The sequence below is a fragment of the Poecilia reticulata genome, linkage group LG3, assembly GCF_000633615.1.
Source record: "Poecilia reticulata strain Guanapo linkage group LG3, Guppy_female_1.0+MT, whole genome shotgun sequence".
Taxonomy (NCBI): Eukaryota; Metazoa; Chordata; class Actinopteri; order Cyprinodontiformes; family Poeciliidae; genus Poecilia; species Poecilia reticulata.
In genome coordinates, this window is record NC_024333.1 from 25,462,869 (window position 1) to 25,481,151 (window position 18,283).

The following is an 18,283-nucleotide window of genomic DNA, read 5'->3' on the forward strand; positions in this document are numbered from 1 at the left end:
ACATTTCCATCTTCCAATCCTGGATAAGCATGGAGAAAAAATAGAATAGGTCAAATATTTGTATTTATGATTTAAAGATTATAGCCATTTATCTGTCCATCTCAATGCATCCAGTCATTTCTTTTTCCAAGAATTGATAACTGAAAATCTGAACCCTGGGGAGGTAGGGAATTTTGACTTGAAAATGTGCAGAAATCATGGCGTATGTAGGTTAATAAAAAAGACAGCTACATTGTTCTGGTGTTATTCATGTCATTCAGTTTACATTTAAAACTGAAAAGTGAGGATGCAAAATGATAATAAAAAAAGGATTAGTTTAAACTTTTCTGACCATGAAACCTTCAAGCAATGTTGTAGTTTGTAAAAAACAAAACTGTTAGTTTCAAATCTTTTGGCCATGACCGTAGGARATGATTAGACTTGCTGCTATGAAGGCGAATATTGCCTCTGTTCATGTTAGATGACTAAAAAGAAGAAGGGACACGATGCAGATGGGGAAGAAGACAGAGAGCAGAGCAGAACTCCTATTCGTTCAGAGCTGGATAAACTGGAAGGTAGTTATAAAATGTCTACACTTTATTCCAACTTTCTTTCTCACAGCTTATAAGTATTTTTTTAATATCCATCTGACGTCCGTGTTTGCAGAAAAAGAGCAGACACCTCTGCAGGAAGCTTTGAATCAGCTCATCAGGCAGCTTCAAAGGTGCAGCACATGGTTCTAAGTGTTCTTTAACTAATTATTGTACATGTATAAGCAAACTCCCCTCACAGAGCTGACAACCCCAGTCAACATCCTTTCTGTCTGCATGTATCTGTTTTTGTGTATGTTTTGGTTCATATGTGAATGAAATGTGTTTACACTGCAGGAAAGACCCCAATGCATTCTTTGCATTTCCGGTGACCGACCTCATTGCACCTGGTTACTCTTCAATTATTAAACGCCCGATGGACTTCAGTACAATGAAGGACAAAGTCAAGAAAGAGTTCTATCAGTCATTGGACGAACTCAAAGTAAGTGCGTAGGTAAACCAGAGATCAGACGTACAACTCCACAAGATGTTTTACTGTCAGAAAGGATTCTTAACTCTTTAAATTTTCCAAGTATCTTTTATTTTATAAATTAAATATACAATTCTTGCAAGGTGCTGAACCTGTTGCTTAAATGTTTTTTTTTTAATATCTTGTCTAATGCTTGGTAATGGATTTGTTGTTGCTGTAGGTAGACTTCAGAATTATGTGTGAGAATGCCATGATTTACAACAAACCAGAGACAATCTACCATAAGGCAGCTCGAAAACTGTTACACTCTGGAATGAAGATCCTGAGCCAGGTACGAGTCTCCTCATAGAAATGTGTCTGTATTTTCTTTTTGCCTGTGGATTTCAGTCCAAAATTGTACAGCCAGAATAAGTACATCCTCTAACACCAGCTAATGCTAGAAAACCAGGGTTTTTTGTGATAAGAGTCTTCAGATGAACACAACAGACAACAGACACAAGACTATTTAGAGTAGAAAAACTTTTATTTTCACTTCGGAAAATGATCCGAAGTGAAGTAGATGGTGAGGAACACAGCTTTATAATGTATTCTCTAATAGCTGTGTGTTTCCTTTGGAGACAAGAGGGAGTTCAGTAAGTAAGACAAGATATTGCATTGATCCAACACATGAGGGCACTAGAGAACGTCATCTGAAGTTTTCATACTGCGGTGGTGCTGGTCTGGAAAGGCCCGTTACAGATTCAACACATCATCATCAATTTAATAGTTAATTAACAGACCTGTGCAGAGCTTGATGCCATGTTGGAGCGGTAAGTCAACTAGAGTCAGCTGTGTTGAAGTGAGCACACAGCTACAACTTTCAGGACACTAGAATTGGACTTTTCTACCATACAGTAAAGCGAATTATTCTCTTCACCTATTTGCTTTTCTTCTCTAGGCCACTAAGTGTTTTTTGTTGTTGTTCCGCCAACAGGAGAGGCTGGACAGTCTAAAGCAGAGCATAGATTTTATGTCTGGCCTTGGTGGCTTTGCCAAACAACCGGTGAAGTCAGAGGACCAAGGAGTCACCAGCTCAGACCAGAGCAAGGAGGGAGCCATGACTGCAGGGAGCAGCGAGCGCTCCCAGACGCCCAGCACTCCAAGGTGCTTCAACTTGCCAACGTCACACCTTCCACTGATAACCCGCAACTCGACACATTAGACCTTTAAATATCTGTGTAAAAGATGCATAAGCTTTGAGTGAAGGGTGAAATATTGTTAGGTTTGTAAGAAGACTAATCAGAAACAGCATGTTGTGTGTTTATKAGAGCATTCCCACTCAGTCACTGCGTAARGTTTGGGTTTCTTTACTACAGAGCTGGATAATGAGAATGTGAGGAATGCCCAATGGCAAGCTAGGACGTGTCTGCTCCTGCTGCTGTACATATTTTCCATGAATTTAGCTTCTTTCTTTCTGCTGCATGAAGACTCACCATGTCCACAGCAATCTTTACGAGCCTGTTGCATCTTGATGACATTTGTTGACGTCAGGGAATCGAATCAAATAGATGAAGAGTGGAACAAAAGCAGCGTTTAAATATGCAGACTTCCTTCCTGCATTATTGTTTGTCGCCGTTTGCTGCTGCTGCAAAATATCGACTCATTGTCAAATTGTCTCATCTTTCTCTTCAATTTGAAATTCTTTTGCAGAGACAAAGACAAAGACTCCAAGGACGAGGCGGCAAAGGCCGAGAAAGAGCTGGAGGAAATCCGCAAGGTCATTGAGGAGTCTGGAGGAAAGCTGTCGAACAGAGTGGTGCAGTGCGATGTAAGAAGCAAGAATTCACAAGAAAGCTTTTTTATTTCAGCTAATTTGTCTTCCTTTAAAAACACTCATTTCTTCAGTGTGACAAGAATAGATGCTGCAGATCATTTAAAAGTCAYCAGTTCAGCAATAATCCGTAATATTTACCTTGTGAAGTCACATATTTTTGTTAAATTATTGTATTTTGGAAAATTTATATTACTATTTATGTTTTTTTTTATGAGAAAGTGATCATTTATTTGTTTTACAGTTGGAGTTTGCAAGGCGGAAGTCCGATGGCTCCACGACTCTCGCCGTCCTCAACCCAGCCGATCCRTCACCTGGGGGTACAAACAATGTCAATCTGTCACAGAAAGTTTGGTCCTTGTTTATTGGCAAACCTAGTCAAGATGTGAGGGAAAAAAATCTTGAAATAGCTTGTTCTTTTATTGCAGTATAACAATCTTTGAAAAATGTAACCTTTTAAGGAAAGTGGGGAACAAATTGTATCAGATTATGAAATAACAATTWGAAGCAGAAATATTTAAAGTGGTATTTGTAACCGTCTGTTTAAAAGAAATCAATTTTCAGGATCCGAGGTCAATTTTTAAGAAATTTTGACTCTGTTTCTCTGAGATATAACTCACAGTGAGAAAAGGGGGTGGGGTCAGTAAAACAAATCTTTAAAGCTCACTGTTGGAGAACCACAGGAAAGAAGGCTGTCGTTAGGATTCCATAGCAACCATGAGATGCTTTGTACTTTCTCTAAATAAGTGTTATTTTCAGAAAAAAAGAGCTTTAGCTGTCCTACCATCACAAATGTACGTCTGTGAAGTAGGACAATAACTGGAGTTATCTGAATTGGTCAGATGAGACTCACACTGCGCTCTTACACAGCAAACACTCCAGGTGGGTGTGGAGTTACACGAAGAAAGAATGTGTGGAAAAAKCACACTTAAGTACAGTAAAGACTGTAATGCCCTGGGCCCATTTTGCTCCCTACAGTATTCCAATCAAAGTGCATTTCTTTTTTATCGTTAAGTTTTCCCAGGTTTTAATTTGGTGAGAGATTATGCTTCTGCATTGACAATTTAAGGATTTTCTTTAGTAATATTTACCAGGAGAACCAATAAATGTTAGACTGCCAGTGCAAAAACAATCAGTGTGTAAGACATTAAATATTTATATCGTCCTGCTTTTGGAACACATTAGTGCAGATCTTCTAATAATAAAAGCAACGGTTAAATGTCATCTGCTCAGACGTTGGCTACTGTCCGGTGAAACTGGTCATGATGTCCAATCGGCTGCAGAACGGCGTGAACAGCCTGCAGAGCTTCAGGGAGGACAAAAGGAACAGAGTTACTCCAGGTAAACGAGCCGCTTCAAGCTCATCTCGCCTCATATCGTCTGAGCAGYGGACGGAGAGATTTCTGATGCGTTACAAACTCTTCACAGTGTCCTACTTGAGCTACGGCCCGTTCACATCCTACGCACCGGCGTACGACTCCAGCTTCGCCAACGTCAGCAAGGACGACTCAGACCTCATCTACTCGTTCTATGGAGAAGAGTCCAGTCTGCAGGGCTCAGACAGGTATGCTGCAGCGCGACCACAGGCGCAGTGGGATTTACTGGCAACGTCATTATAGGCATTCCTCACTGACTCCTGGCCAGATGTTCCCCTTTTTTCTTTCTTTTTTTTTTTTGACTTTATCCAGACTAGCGGAGATTAGCCAACAGCTGCAGACACAACCCAACCCTYAGGTCTCACAGTACAGCTCAGGTTTAATACAATACATGAATGGGACCTTCTGTTGGTTTGTTTTATGAAAAAAAGATTAGCAAAGTTACAAAGTTCAGAGTCTGCTCAAAGGAGAACTACTCTGTGCCAAAGGGAAGATGTTAATCATTTGTAATTAAGTCTTCATGTATTCATCTAATTCCCGAAATGGACACTTAATGTCTCATGTTTCAATCTCTGCAGCAAAACCAGTGAGAATCAGCAGCTGCCACAATGTCCCATTCAAGTCACTTCTAATAGGAAATTGCAGCCCAGATGTTTCTGTCTTTTTGAGCAAACACCGTCATCACCATAGGCTGACTCTTAAACCCAAATGCATCATGGGAACTGGCGGTCCTATCCCTTCCTTTTACCAGATTGCTAATATTCTAGTTACGTAAGGCTTGTTAGCTCGCTTTCAGCTTACAGGGCACGACTCACGTCCCAACAAAAGATGTTCACACATTTTTCTTTGTCTGATGTCAGGGAACAGAGCAAATACTGACTGCTTAGTGACCCAGAAATCCCACCTCATATTAACTYGGCAGGTCAGCTGATCAGTTAAAGCAGGCCGGGTGTTTCAGCAGGGGGGATTAAGGCTCGAGGAGACTGTTGTCTTTGTTTCATCAGACAAAATATAAGCTGCAACCACTATAATAGATAACACGCTTTTTCTTTTGACATTAAAAAAAACATGAAGGTCTAATATATTTATTGCCCTGCCAATACTAGTTTTTTTCACACTTAATTTATTTCATTGATTTTTTTTTGGTAGTAGGAGAAAGCTTTTATTGCTCTGAATCCAGCTACCAAAAACTTTACATTTTTGTTAAGACTCTAAAAATACAACTAAATTTTTTTTTAATAAAAATACGCTTTCTAAGAGTTTTGTGGTCATTTTTAAGGAGCTGCCATGTTGTATCTGTTGTTAAGTTTTATAACTACAGAAAATTACAAAAAGAGGACTGATACATTTCCTTCTTTGGGATGTTTGTGGATGATAATTTAAACAAAAACACTTTCCAATGATACTTGTCTCATTCTGTTGTGGAAATTTAATGCAGGATTTATTTRATGCAAAAAATTAAAAACGACAGCTAAATCTGCATTTGTATTTCTATTTTTTTTATGTTGGTTCTGTGCTTTCTGTATCCAAATTATTAAGAGCCACTTGCAGATTGCAGGCCTCTGGCCTATACAGTCATATTCAGTAAATGATAATATGCGTCCTGATGTGTCTCGTTTGTCAGATTAAAAGTGCCCTTTGAAAATGAGAACCTTTAAGCAGACATTAAACATGCTTTTCATTAAGTCTACAGTTCTGTTTTTTATTGGTCTGATGTAACRGTAAGTGCAAAGCCACCTGCGTCTGTTTCGCTTAACGATAAAGTTCCTACGCTAAATGGGTTTTTCAATAATGTTCTAGTTTATTGAATGGCTCTGTATACTGGTTACTGGTAAGAAGGGAATGAATACAGATTCATGTCTCAGGTTTTTCAATCCACATTTTTCTTTCACTTGCTCTTACAAGAATGCACTTCTCTGTGTTCTGTTACACAAAATCTCATTAAAATACCTCAATGTTTGAGAACAAGGCAATGAAATGAGTAAAATACGGCCTGTTTGTTTAAGTTATCCAATGTGGGAGGTTAACAGAGGTACATTATCATCCATCATGTGTGGTTTCAGCTTCACGTAGCTTTATGTGCTCAGATGTTAATGCCTGCATATTCACTTTCTGGCTTTGTCCAGCGGTTTGTCTGGTTCTGTCACTTTCCAGGGAAGACGTTGTTCTTTCCCTGGAAAAGTGAATGAATTGAAAATGTGGGACTAGTTAGCAACATGTCCTCACTGGTCCACGAAATCCTGCGTAGAGGATTCAGTTTCCTGGGAAGTTTAGGTTGTGTTGAACTTCTCAGCAGGTTTTATCAGCAAATTATTAACAAACTAGTTAGCAGTTGTGAAGTTTACAAACTGTWGTTGAGAAGATGTTTTTGTGTTTCTGGCAGCTTGTCGGAGTTCCTAGCCAAATCTGATGAGTACGTGTACAAAATGGGTGACAGTCTTCTGGATGCGATGACCAACGGAGAACATTCAAGATGTCTAAAGGAAACCGAGGCTGTAAGCAGCCGTTATTATCGCATCCTATTACCAGCTCCCTAACCCACAGAACTGAGGGTGATGTTGCTTTTCTGTKGTTCGTATTTGTCCAGCAGCCAGAGGAGCCAGGAAGCAGACAGGAGAAGAAGAGTGGCGTGGAGGTGAGAGTCTGTCTTTAATCTGGAGCTGCTTCTGTGCACTGTGTTTTTAGCACAGCAGGAGAAATGGAAATGGACATTAAGTGTAGAATGACACGAATGTAACACAAAACCGGAGCCACTCAGCCTCATCTGCTCCTGCTGGGCTGCTGCTCGGCGGAAAGCCCGTCAYGTGTGCCTGCATTACACCCCATATGAGGAGCCTTCATTTGATTTGTGTTATAGATGGCCTCCGCTGATGGTTTCTGCACCAACCAGCTGTGTCAACACAGCAGGGGCCCGCCGTTAACTGCCATCCATCCACACATGGAAAGAACATTTCCCTTCAAGAGCTCCTCGCTCGCAGTCCGCAGTTAGAGAAGTCGGAGGGGGTTGTGTTTTCCTTCAGCGCATTCGGCCCCGCTGGTTGCWGAGCTCAATCGCTCCTAAGAGCAGCAGAGGAAACCGAAGCTCTGGCCCCAGCGTCAGACACAGAGCCACTCTCTGTACTGTCTGTTTGCTGTTCTTGGCTGCTCTCCAGGTTACACTCATCCCCTTCTCGGTCGTTGTAGCTTTTGATTAGGTTTGATTTTTATTGGATCAGAGAAGCAGCATCTCCATTAAAAAAAAAAAAAAGAAAAACTTTAAAAAGCCTTGATGTTCCCTTGGCACATCACCTGTCCAGGGAGGAATGCATTTTCTAATCTGACTAAGCGTCTTTTTTCCCCTCTCTGTCTCTCCCAGGTAGCCGAGGACAACTCATCCGCCAAGCTGGACGTCCCTCGTTCTGCTGAAAGCCTGGATGTGGCTGAGCAACTCTCTGGGGGTAAAGTCCTCAGCTTTGTTTATAGAAGCAACTGAATAGTTTTGGAACAAGAAAATTAAYTCCTGATACAGCAAAGTATAACTGTGGTAGGGAAGCGAACAATCAACTTACGATTCATTGTTGATTAATTAGATTAAAATKACCTCCAATCGATTATCTATTAAATCCTCTTAGCCTGCTATTGTAGTTTGGCCTCCAACCAGAAGAGGGCGCCGCTGGTTGTCCTTTGGCACAGCCAGTTGATACAGTTGATGGTTCCCAAAACAGGAAAGAGAAGTAGTTCAAACAAGGTCTGGTGTGTGATGCAAAATACATTTTATAGCAGTTCTGTTTTGAAATATAAACACTAGACCAAGTTCCTTAAGTTATCGTCTTAATGGGGCTCAGTCAGTTCAGCTGCATATCGGAGCAGTGTCAACTTCTCAATCAAAAATTACTGMTGCGCTATAAAGGCAAGATATGATGACAGAAAAGCTTAGGGGGAAAGAGAGAAAAATTGTAACATGGATTAAARAACATGATGCCAATCAGAGTGGTTGATTTTGAGGGCAGTCAACACGATGAACCCATATTGATCATAATATTTTAAAATGTATCATTTTCATTTTGTTATTTCATAATGATCTACTTAATGTATGCCTACCGCATAAAATCCTAATAATATACATTGAAAATTGTGGTTTTGAAGGGAGAAATTGTTTGCAGAGTAAGAAAACGTTTGCCGGACGCTGTATATTTCTCAGAAAAACAAAGAAGCCACTCAAAAAGTGCAGCTTCAACTTAATGCATATAACACTGATACAATTACTGTAAATAAATTATAATGAATAAATGTGCCACCAATAGACTTTTCTGCACCCTGCTGTACATTTACTTCTATCTCAGACTGTTAGTTTTTGACCGGGATGTTGTCAGGATTCAGAATGAAAGGATTCATTGTGTTGTGTAAATGTAACCCGTTTCTGCGGGGGTCACCCAAACGTAACAGAAGGAGCCGAGAGGAAGTGCTAACAGAGTGTCCGCGCTGACCCTCCCCTATCTGTTACAGACGCCCTGCACTTCCAGCAGAAGTTGGACGAAACTACAAAGTTGCTGCGTAACTTGCAGGAAGTACAGAGGGAGCGCCTAAGTGCCAAGCAGCCGCCTAACATGATCTGCCTGCTGGCCCCGACTGCCAAGGAGCTGGAGCTGGGTAAGAGCTTCTCGCTGCATGGGCCCCTTTGTTCCCGCACTCGGTTCTCACCACCAGCTGTAGACCTCCAACAACCCTTCATTTACCTCRYCAGTATTCATCCAACACAGGTGTGGTTAGACAGTGGTCTGATTCAAGTCACTGGGGCCCCCAGTTCCCAGGGATATGAGGCATTTTCCTTTGATGTGCTGCTTTCTGTGTGAGCGAATAATGTGACCTTTTTATTAGAAATCATTTATAACTAAAAATCCCTTGGCTTTAGGTTTAAATAACTTCAAAAATAAACAGTATGAATTCCCTTTATTGCCTCTGCTTTGTGATTGGCTCATAATCTCCTGCTGTCTTACTTCTTATCCTTCCCGCACAGCTGAGAAAGTTACAGGGAACCTGACGGAGCTGACTGGTCAAGTGGCCCCATGTGACGTCAGCAGCATCTACGGCATCAGAAAGGCCATGGGCATCACCGTCCCCCCAGAGCTGCCTGAACCCCTCATAGACCTCACAACAGGTAAACTGTCTTAACTCACCCGAACCGTAGCYGAGGCTTATCCTGCAGCCTGGAACTGGATGGAATGTGCTTCCATGTGGGAAAAACAAGTAAAGGGATCTTGGAAAAGTATGTTTATTTTACTCCATTTCTATTTTCTAAAAGTTGTGTTGTTTCTTTCCTTTYATCTTTGTGTAATTTTTCTTGTGTGCTTTTGTTTTTTTAGGTTCTTTTCTTTCCTCGTGTCCCTCTTGGCATTCCTTTGTGTCCTTTTTAATTTTCCTTTTCCTTCCTCACTGTTCTGTTTTTATTAGTTTGAACGCTGCAGCCATTAACACTCTTGAGTTCCTCCGCTTTTTGCCACTTAACTACATCTACATACTTTGTGCTATTTCACTCATTCAACTTTTACCATATTCTGCTCATTCAGAACATTACACCCGTCTTGGTATTGACATCTCCTGCGTTTTATGGAATATTCAGCTTTTTGCTGTCATGTTGGGCCCCATTGGAGTGGGAACATCTTATTTCTGAAAAATTCTAAAACCTTGGGTCTCTTACTAACTGCTTCCACGTGATTTGTAGACAGATTGTTTATGATGCATTATGTCCTATATTAAAGAAAAAMCACACATAATGGTTTTCTTTCTGCTTTCAGTTCATGAGACGAGTGAACCGATGGAGACCTCATCCACCTGTCCAGACGTGGGTCACCTTGTCGCAGTRAAATGACATTCCAGCGAGCCTCATTAAGTTTATTAACCTAAGTTTTGTACAAACGGTGCTTTTTTTTGTCTGACTTTTGTGTGCATTTCAATCAATAAACCTTTGTTTTTCTTATTTAAATTTTTCCAATTCTAAATGTCAAACAACAGACTTACGAAAACATTTATTACATTCTGTAACTGTACAAAAAGTCAATGTCACATTTGTTCACAGAAAGGCCAGCACAACATTATGCAACAGCAATTACAGACGAGATGTTGGTCTCAGATGACAAGGCCACGAGACGGATTCAGAGGAGCCGACAGTGTTGTGGTTGCCAAGAAAGAAAAAAAAAAAAATCAGCAGGAAGGTTGTTAAATCACACAGCTGAGGACATGCATAACATTTCCCACCTGTCGCAGCACACATGGAAATCAAAAGGCAGCAGAATAGTTTTTTCTTTTCTTTTATCAAAGTGGAATAAACAAAAATGATGGAATACATTCAGCACAGTTCTTGTTGAATCTGTAAATTGCTGGAGTGGTCAAACTGCACAACTGGAACCAAGGAATGTGAGCATAAGGAGTTCTACCTGATCTTACAGAGCGTTGTGTCTTCCGTCTGTAACGGGGTGAAGATGTAGGTTTTACCAGGCAGGAAAGCTACCATTACCTGAATATGCAAGAAAAGGTTTTCATTTCAAACAGCTCAACCTGAATACCTAACATCTGCCATGTCTRTCATGTAGAATAATCGATCACTTTTTAAGTAGCTGAATTTCAGAGTTTTAATTTCTTGACTTAGATTTTTAATTTCTGAAAATTCTCAACCAAAGTCATTTTGGGGCACAAATGTGACCCTAATTAGATAATAAACCTAATTATCTCCAATAAAGCATAATTTTATATAATGCTTTTTTTTAATTGAAGTCAACATCTAAAAGATCTGCAAGAATAAAATAGAAATAATACATAACTTCATTTTCATCACATTAGGTTAGAAACAAAAAAAAAAAACATGACATCACTTTTTTATTGTGAATAGAAAAATGGTGGCCGTTCTCGGCGGCCGTCTCCGTCGTCTTCTAACTCTTAACTAAATGGTCCCAGGTGTGTCTTCCACACAGCGAAGCAGTGAAGTTTTCTTTCTTCTTTTCAACGGCATCACAGGAACGCGCATTACAGCCAGACTGACACCTGTGATGTGCAGGAGTCTGTAAACTCTGTAACCCGTACACGAGTYTTTATSCAGTTCTGCTGGCTGCGACGGCCCGGCCTCAACTCAGCCCGATGCCTAGCTGTTTGCTCGTGTCAGTGCACACAAAGAAGGTTTTCAGCTCCCCTTTCCCCTTGACGTTGATGAATCCTCGACACTCACAAGAGTAACCCAGCTTCCTCAGCACTTGAGAGGATTCTTCTGTTACCTAAAAGGAGCAAAAAGTCACAGCTGAAGCTGAGAGARGCGCATTTGTATGCAGACCAAATGTTCGATTAGTCATGATTCCGATTTAAATCTACGTTCATTTAAAAACATTCACACAAYCACAGTCTTTAGTGTGTGGTTTTTCTTCATGTGTAGAAGAAGGGGAAAAAAAACATGATTTTTAACTTTTGTCTCCAATCCCCTTTACTCTGTTTGCTTATTTTCCCAACTAAATCTCTGATTGAAGTGAGCTAGGTTTCATTTATGGGGCTCAAACAGCAGGCAGGTCAGGGGTCTGCAACCTTCATAAACCTAAGAGCCGTTTTTCCCTTACTCTTGCTAAATAAACTCATTTAGAGCTGCATATGTTGCCTGGCCTTTTGGGGAAAAAAAAGCAACTTAATTTTCTTTTATTAGAGATCTGCCGTGGTAAATTTGTCTTATTTAAAAGACCACAATTTTATTTCTATTTTTACATAAACGATGGATACATTTTCTTCTATAGGGAGTTTACATTATCACAGTTTCTAACCCAGTGACAAATAAATTTGACGTATTTTTAGTCTCATTCTGTTGTGGAAATTCTATGTAATTACTAAAACCAGCATTTTTTCTACGTGTAAAAAAACATTAGTTGTAGTTAAGTCAACGTTATTTAGTCATACTGGAAGGTCCGCAGAGCCACTTGCTGCTCCAGAGCCACAGACTGCAAACCCTTTAACTTGGTTGTTGAACAATATGCCAGGTTTTATAAAATAAACTGGACATGAAGTTAAAGTAAAGACTAGGAGAGCATTAACCAGAGAAGCAACCATGAGAGTCATGTCAACTCTGGAGGAACTGAAAAGACCCACAGCTAATGTGGGAGAATCTGTTTAGTGGGAAGTTACTAGTTGGTCGCTCCAGGAATCTGGCCTTTGTGAGAGAGGCATGAAAACACGAATGAACACAAAAACRAGCAAAGCCATACTGAAACCAACCTGGATCTTCCCCATGTCTCCAGTGCTCTCCATTCTGCTGGCTACATTCACTGTGTTGCCCCAGATGTCATACTGAGGTTTYCTCGCCCCGATCACTCCAGCAATCACTGGGCCATGATTAATTCCTTAGAAAGGGRAAAAAARRRRWTWAKTTTATTTCYGTATCTTATCACATTACAAGTAGAAAAAGAAAGTCACAAGGGAAGAATACAAACACATTTGTTCCTTCATTACCAGAGGTGTGGTGTGCTGCAGGTTTGTTTTTAATCGATCGTGATAATAAACTACAAAGATTTCCTGATTGTGTCCCTTCATCAGAACAAATTGATCTAATGCAGTCTTTTATTCAGATACTATCTGCTGAGGAGTRTATAGCTCCCAGCAGCTAACCYAGGCAAACTGCTGTTTAAAAACTACACATGCATGAATCTGCATTTATATATATATCTTGAAACAGGACTGATATGATTCATAAAAAAAGAATGAGAACTGACTAATGTACCAGAAAATACTTTTATGACTCTCAATTTTCCACAGAAATTAAATTAACCCATTTTGGATATTAGATTCACTGCATAATTTAAAGCCATCTAAAGTAATTTAGAGCTACTCCAACGTAATCATGAAACACAGTCACAGGTGGTGGGTTTTTATTTTCGGCGAATTCTTTGAGGCCTGGACTAACAAACAGGCCACGTTCCAACTTTCTCCTCTAACAGTTGAAGGATAAGATCTACAGGATGGAGCCTTGTTGTTTACATTTTTCTTTTGTTAATGACTGGTTATTAAAATCCACAATTACAGCAAACTTCACAGAGAAGGTCTTTTTATCYTTCATCTTTATGGAGCTGTTGTACATGTTCTACAGATCTGGACTGACTCGAGCTCCAGCATCACATCCAGCGCAGATTGGTGGTTCATCACAGAAAATCGTACATTTATCCCAGATTGTTTCTCTCTATCCCATTGTAAACATGTTTTATTCAACCCACTGGACTTCTGATTCTAAATCCTGATAATTTAGGACAATTAAAAATGTTTTAGTTTCATTTTTTCGCCTTTCTCAAATGGATTGCCTTATCTTCTGACATATTCCATGATTTCCTCTTGAAAACGTGTATTTGCCTTAAATCCAAAGGCCCATTCTGTCAAGTCAGAGTTCTGACTGGTTTCTAGTTACAAATGTGCATCTATGCTCCTTATCTGGCCTCCCAGAATGCTACCCCTATATTTTTAATTAAGATCTATACATTAAAAAATAGAAGAAATGGCACAACAGATGTTTTTCCCACCTTTATTTTACCTGTTAAATAATGTTAATGTTTCTATAAACTTAAAACAAACTTATCTGATTAGAGTCATCTCTCTAGACAGTAGAGAGCATGGAGGTGTCTTTCCTTGCACCTCACCCTTTAAAGCGACGTTGCCCAGGTCAGGGCTGATGGTCATYTGTGTGAGAGCCGTGAATCTCTGCAGCTCYTCTAGTGCAACCACAGCCATCTTGGCTCAGATACAGGCTTGYRCTTCTGCTTCACTTCTTTCCATTTTTGGGTGATAATTTGRATTGCCAAGCTTGTGATCTCGTGTTCAAGTCAAACTCCGCTTCAAACTTTTCCACAACTCTTTCCCTGACCTGTCCAGGGTCAGGGACAGGTCAGTGAAGGTGACCCTTCACTGTGACCGACGTTCACAGACAGTGAACGCTCACCGACGTTCTCTAACACACATCTGTGGCAATTGGTGTACAGCACTTTATTTAGGGGTCTCAGAGTAAAGACAGCTGAATACAAATACACGCCTCAATTATTGATTTTGAGACTTTACAAAACATTTGAAAATCAAGTATGTACTCCCTCCAGTGCGTGATTCAATTTATTGTGTTGGTCTTTCACATAAAATCCCAGTSGAGTAAATTTGTGATTCATGGCTTTAACATGAAGCAATGTGAAAAGGTTAGTCCCAGTAACATGATGCTGTAAAAGCAGGTCCATTGTGATAAGCTGCTAACAGTCTGTAAAATAATAACCTAAAAACTGCTCAGTGCTACAGATCAGACTGTAAAAGYAGGACATAAACGCCAATCATGTGTAGGGTAACGGAGGAGACCAGCCAGGTTATGGTGTAGCTGCATACAGTCAGTAGAGGTTTCGGCTGCCCAGCTGCTGTGCACACTCACCCACTCGAAGCCTGAAGGTGTTGAAGGAATGTCTGTTGATTACGTCCAACTTGCCAATCATAGCAATGGCGAACTCCACCATGATTCCTATCTGGGCCTGTTGCTTCTCTATGTCCTGAAAACACGCAGGAGGATTACAGAATCAACTCAATACCCACAACATTTCAAGCACRAGCAGAGCCTGCTTTGAAACAGCTCGTCTGACCCCTGCCTGACCCAGAGCTGAAGCGCTACTCAAGCCCACCTGATGGTTCGGCCCACTAAGCCCCGCCGTCGCCATGTAGGTGCTGCCAATTGTCTTGATCTTCTCCACACCACTGAACTTTGGTTTGGAGAGCAGCTGGAGGATTACAGGAAAACAACTGAGAAATGTTCACCTTTTATCATGTTTTTTATTTAATTTTTTTCCCCTGCATGTATCAAAAGTCCAGATAATTAGCATGTCAAGGAAGATGCAATGGATGGCAGTAGAAACAGGAAAGCATGTCTTTTCTATTTTTATTCTCCTGACCTCATCAAAATCGGCGACGATCTCATTGAGCAGCCTGAGGCATTCCAAGCCCTCCTTGTTAATATCGCACTCGGTGTAAAACTCTTTGAAATTCGGCACAGAGGCAAACATCACGCAGACRCAGTCATAAGACTTGTAGTACAAGTCCTGTTAAAAAAAAGAACAAAAAAAAAAACCACATGGTTTGATTTTCAGTCTGATCATTTTGCTAAAAAAAACATTAGGATAATTCATTGTTATGAACTAAATTCTGTTAATACACTGGTGTGTAACATGAAGCTTATGTTGTAGTGATTTATTACAGACTGTGATGTATTTGACATTAATTCCTGTTAACTACATTGATAAAACTCAGAAATAAGCCATCTGTGAAAATGTGACTATCACTTATGCCAACAAAAGGACTTTAACACAGACATTTCTGTCATATTATGGCCAAATATTAATATGGAGAAAACCATTGTGTTCACAGTTGTCTATTAGACATTCATTAACATCTTCCACAAGGAGGGTAACCGATACCACAGGTTTTATCCAATCATATTAATGGAAAGTTGAGGGGAGGCAAAGAAGATATAAAAGTAAAGGTTGACAAGCAACAGGGATAGGCACAGCAAATTAACGAGTTAAGCTTCTTCTGAACCAGAAGCAACGGTCAAAGCACCCTAACTCAGTGGTCCAAAGTTCTCTTCACAGACCAAAGTAAACTTTTCATTTAATTAGGAGATAAATTAAGACAAAAGAGGCACAACATCCTAGTTGCTTTAGGATGTTGGAGTAAAGTTTCCAGTCTGTGATGATCTGAGGAGCCGTGTTATCTGCTGATGCATTACCACATCCAATATCAATACAGATTGATCCCTGGGGTAGATCAAACTTCCCTCTCCTGATGCTGATTTGTTTCCAGTTGGTCTTGGAACCTGCTCACACTGCCAAAACGATCCATTCCTGCTTTAATGACCATTGTGTCATGGTGATTTACTAGCCAACAAACACGCATGAGCGACGCACAGAATCTAAGCGGTGTAGTTCAAGAGGAAGACGAGAGACGYCGGACCCAACGACGGAGCAGAAGCAACTCAGGCTTCAGGTTCAGATTTTCTGAGAAAGCAGCATTAATATCAGTAGTAACGTGATAATCCCATGAGCTGGATGTTTCACTGAGGACATTGAATCGATGAATGTAAAATAGGTTTAATCAGGAACAGGAAACAGGAACTACTGGATTCTTGTCATCTTCAAATATAAAAACACTCAAATACAATTAGTAGAATCAGAAACCTGTGAATTCAGAGTTTCGGCTTAGAAAATGACTTGTATTATGGCGTTTCACTGGTAGTATTTTCATCAATTATCATCTAGTGCCTAGCAACCAGATGGCTTAACCTGAAGGATTCAGCTGAAATGCCTTGAAAAAAAATCTCACCTCGTTCTTCTTGTTCTCACCGACAAACAGTGCTGCCACATGGGCAGGCAGCACGTTTTCCAGCAGCAGACGGTTCAGGTTCTCCCTTGTCTCAATCTCGTCCTGCTCTGTGCGGTTCTTGTACTTGAGCTGRAAGTCCTGCCGAAAGCAGTTGTCGTTCTAGGAGGCAGACCCGCAGTGATGTTACAAAATGCAGCAGTAGTGTGGGTGTTAATGTGTTCGGTTTTCTTCTGCCGGAACTGCTGGGGATACAAGAGAAAGGCGACGAAAGCAGAAAAATATCCTACCTGCAGCGATATGATGAGCATGGTGACTAGAAACAGTATGATGTCGATGCCGCTCATAATCTGGAGGTCTTTGACAAACCCAGTGCAATCCAGCACTGAGTTTGTGTTATTTGTGTTATTTGTCATCCTGCAGAACAAAAATGAGAAGTCTTCATTGAGGAATACATTTTGCTAAATTGTTCAGGATGACATTATGAGTATTTTTTCAGAACAGTTTAACACAAACTGTAAAAAAACATGGTTTAAAACCAGATAAAATTTAACTTTGTCCATCTCTGTTAACAAAGTAAAAGGAAATGTCTCTGACAGTCTTACTCCAATAAAACATGCTTCATAATTTTTGACCTACACGCTGCAGTTAAATCCGTTGTAGTATTGGGAGGAGGTTTCAAACTTTATGAAGCGGCTGTGAAGAAGGCTGAAGATGATGTAGTAGTACAAGATGGATGCAACAAGGAGGAAGAGCACTTTGAGCTCTAAGCTCACTCGCAGAAAGACTCCGCATGCAATGAGCGACAGGCTCCAGCAGCACACAGAGTACTGAGGGACAGAGAGAGGACAGAGGGGACATACATCATACAGGCAATACAAGTCTAAAATATCTGTCATGTTTAAATGCAAACAACTAAAACAATCATCTAGAAAATATTTTACATGTCCAATACAGGAAACTTTTATTTAATCCTGCAAACCTTTATCATAAATAAAGTAATAATTCCAGTGTCTTGCAAAAATACTTAGACTCCTTGGACGTTTTGTCTGTTACAACTACAAACTTTAATGTATTTAAGTAGGATTTGTCTTGACAGACCAACACAAAGTTGTGAATAATTTGGGATGTGAAGGTAGCATMTCAATCAGCAGGGATGAGGAAACTGGTCTGACTTGATGGATGCAAGTAAACGCATGGCAATCCTGACAGAAAACCTTTTGGAGGCTGCAAAAGACTTGARACCGATTATTTATACTTCACATTTAATCTTTTTAAGTTTGAGCTGTTTGGCAAAAACAAAAAATGGTCTCTACACACACTCAAATGTCTTGCTGCTGGAGCTGCAGTGAAAGGTTGGTAGAATCAGGGGTCAGAATAAAAATGCACACCACACTTTTCTGTCGAAACCATAGGTCATTTTCTTTTCCCTTCAAGAAATATGAACCACTTTGTGTTGGTCTTTTAAACAAAAACTAGTTGGAAAAGTTCAAGGCGCTTAAACACTTGTGCACGACACTGTATATCTAGAATGAGTTGTGTTTCCCCAAGTTTATGTATCGACACAGTAACACTCCATGGGACTAACTAAAACACAAATTATAGTTAACAAATCCTCCACTCACAGGCAGTGAGAAGTCATCAGTCTCTATGTCCGGTGGCAAGCCCTTCTGGAAAAGGAAGCGATGCTAAGAGATGAAATAAGAATTTCAATTTGACTGACAAGCCAACCTGATTTGACTCAGAGCCCCAATTGTGAACATTG

At 40.2% G+C, this 18,283-nt stretch overlaps 2 protein-coding genes across 6 annotated transcripts in view; one reads left to right on the forward strand and one right to left on the reverse strand.

Moving 5' to 3' along the window:
* Positions 1 to 10,141, forward strand: part of brd7 (bromodomain containing 7) — an 11,012-nt gene extending 871 nt beyond the window's left edge. Inside the window, exons 3-17 of one of the 2 annotated variants that reach the window (XM_008405551.2) lie at positions 461 to 554; positions 646 to 703; positions 867 to 1,011; positions 1,220 to 1,330; positions 1,973 to 2,142; positions 2,689 to 2,806; positions 3,054 to 3,129; positions 4,043 to 4,150; positions 4,238 to 4,373; positions 6,569 to 6,680; positions 6,773 to 6,820; positions 7,541 to 7,622; positions 8,671 to 8,814; positions 9,182 to 9,322; positions 9,960 to 10,141. In XM_008405551.2, the coding sequence (XP_008403773.1) occupies positions 461 to 554; positions 646 to 703; positions 867 to 1,011; positions 1,220 to 1,330; positions 1,973 to 2,142; positions 2,689 to 2,806; positions 3,054 to 3,129; positions 4,043 to 4,150; positions 4,238 to 4,373; positions 6,569 to 6,680; positions 6,773 to 6,820; positions 7,541 to 7,622; positions 8,671 to 8,814; positions 9,182 to 9,322; positions 9,960 to 10,033 (1,617 nt within the window). In that variant the 3' untranslated portion in view covers positions 10,034 to 10,141. The remainder of the gene's footprint in view (positions 1 to 460; positions 555 to 645; positions 704 to 866; positions 1,012 to 1,219; positions 1,331 to 1,972; positions 2,143 to 2,688; positions 2,807 to 3,053; positions 3,130 to 4,042; positions 4,151 to 4,237; positions 4,374 to 6,568; positions 6,681 to 6,772; positions 6,821 to 7,540; positions 7,623 to 8,670; positions 8,815 to 9,181; positions 9,323 to 9,959) is intronic. The other variant, XM_008405552.2, reaches the window with a different exon arrangement.
* An 880-nt stretch (positions 10,142 to 11,021) lies between these two features.
* adcy7 (adenylate cyclase 7) overlaps positions 11,022 to 18,283 on the reverse strand; it is a 43,445-nt gene continuing 36,183 nt past the window's right edge. For 3 of the 4 annotated variants that reach the window (XM_008405550.1, XM_008405547.1, XM_008405548.2), the window contains 9 exons: positions 18,144 to 18,206; positions 17,158 to 17,348; positions 16,809 to 16,935; positions 16,522 to 16,680; positions 15,096 to 15,242; positions 14,829 to 14,924; positions 14,585 to 14,699; positions 12,409 to 12,533; positions 11,022 to 11,429 (listed from right to left, as the gene is read on the reverse strand). In XM_008405550.1, the coding sequence (XP_008403772.1) occupies positions 11,283 to 11,429; positions 12,409 to 12,533; positions 14,585 to 14,699; positions 14,829 to 14,924; positions 15,096 to 15,242; positions 16,522 to 16,680; positions 16,809 to 16,935; positions 17,158 to 17,348; positions 18,144 to 18,206 (1,170 nt within the window). In that variant the 3' untranslated portion in view covers positions 11,022 to 11,282. The remainder of the gene's footprint in view (positions 11,430 to 12,408; positions 12,534 to 14,584; positions 14,700 to 14,828; positions 14,925 to 15,095; positions 15,243 to 16,521; positions 16,681 to 16,808; positions 16,936 to 17,157; positions 17,349 to 18,143; positions 18,207 to 18,283) is intronic. The other variant, XM_008405549.1, reaches the window with a different exon arrangement.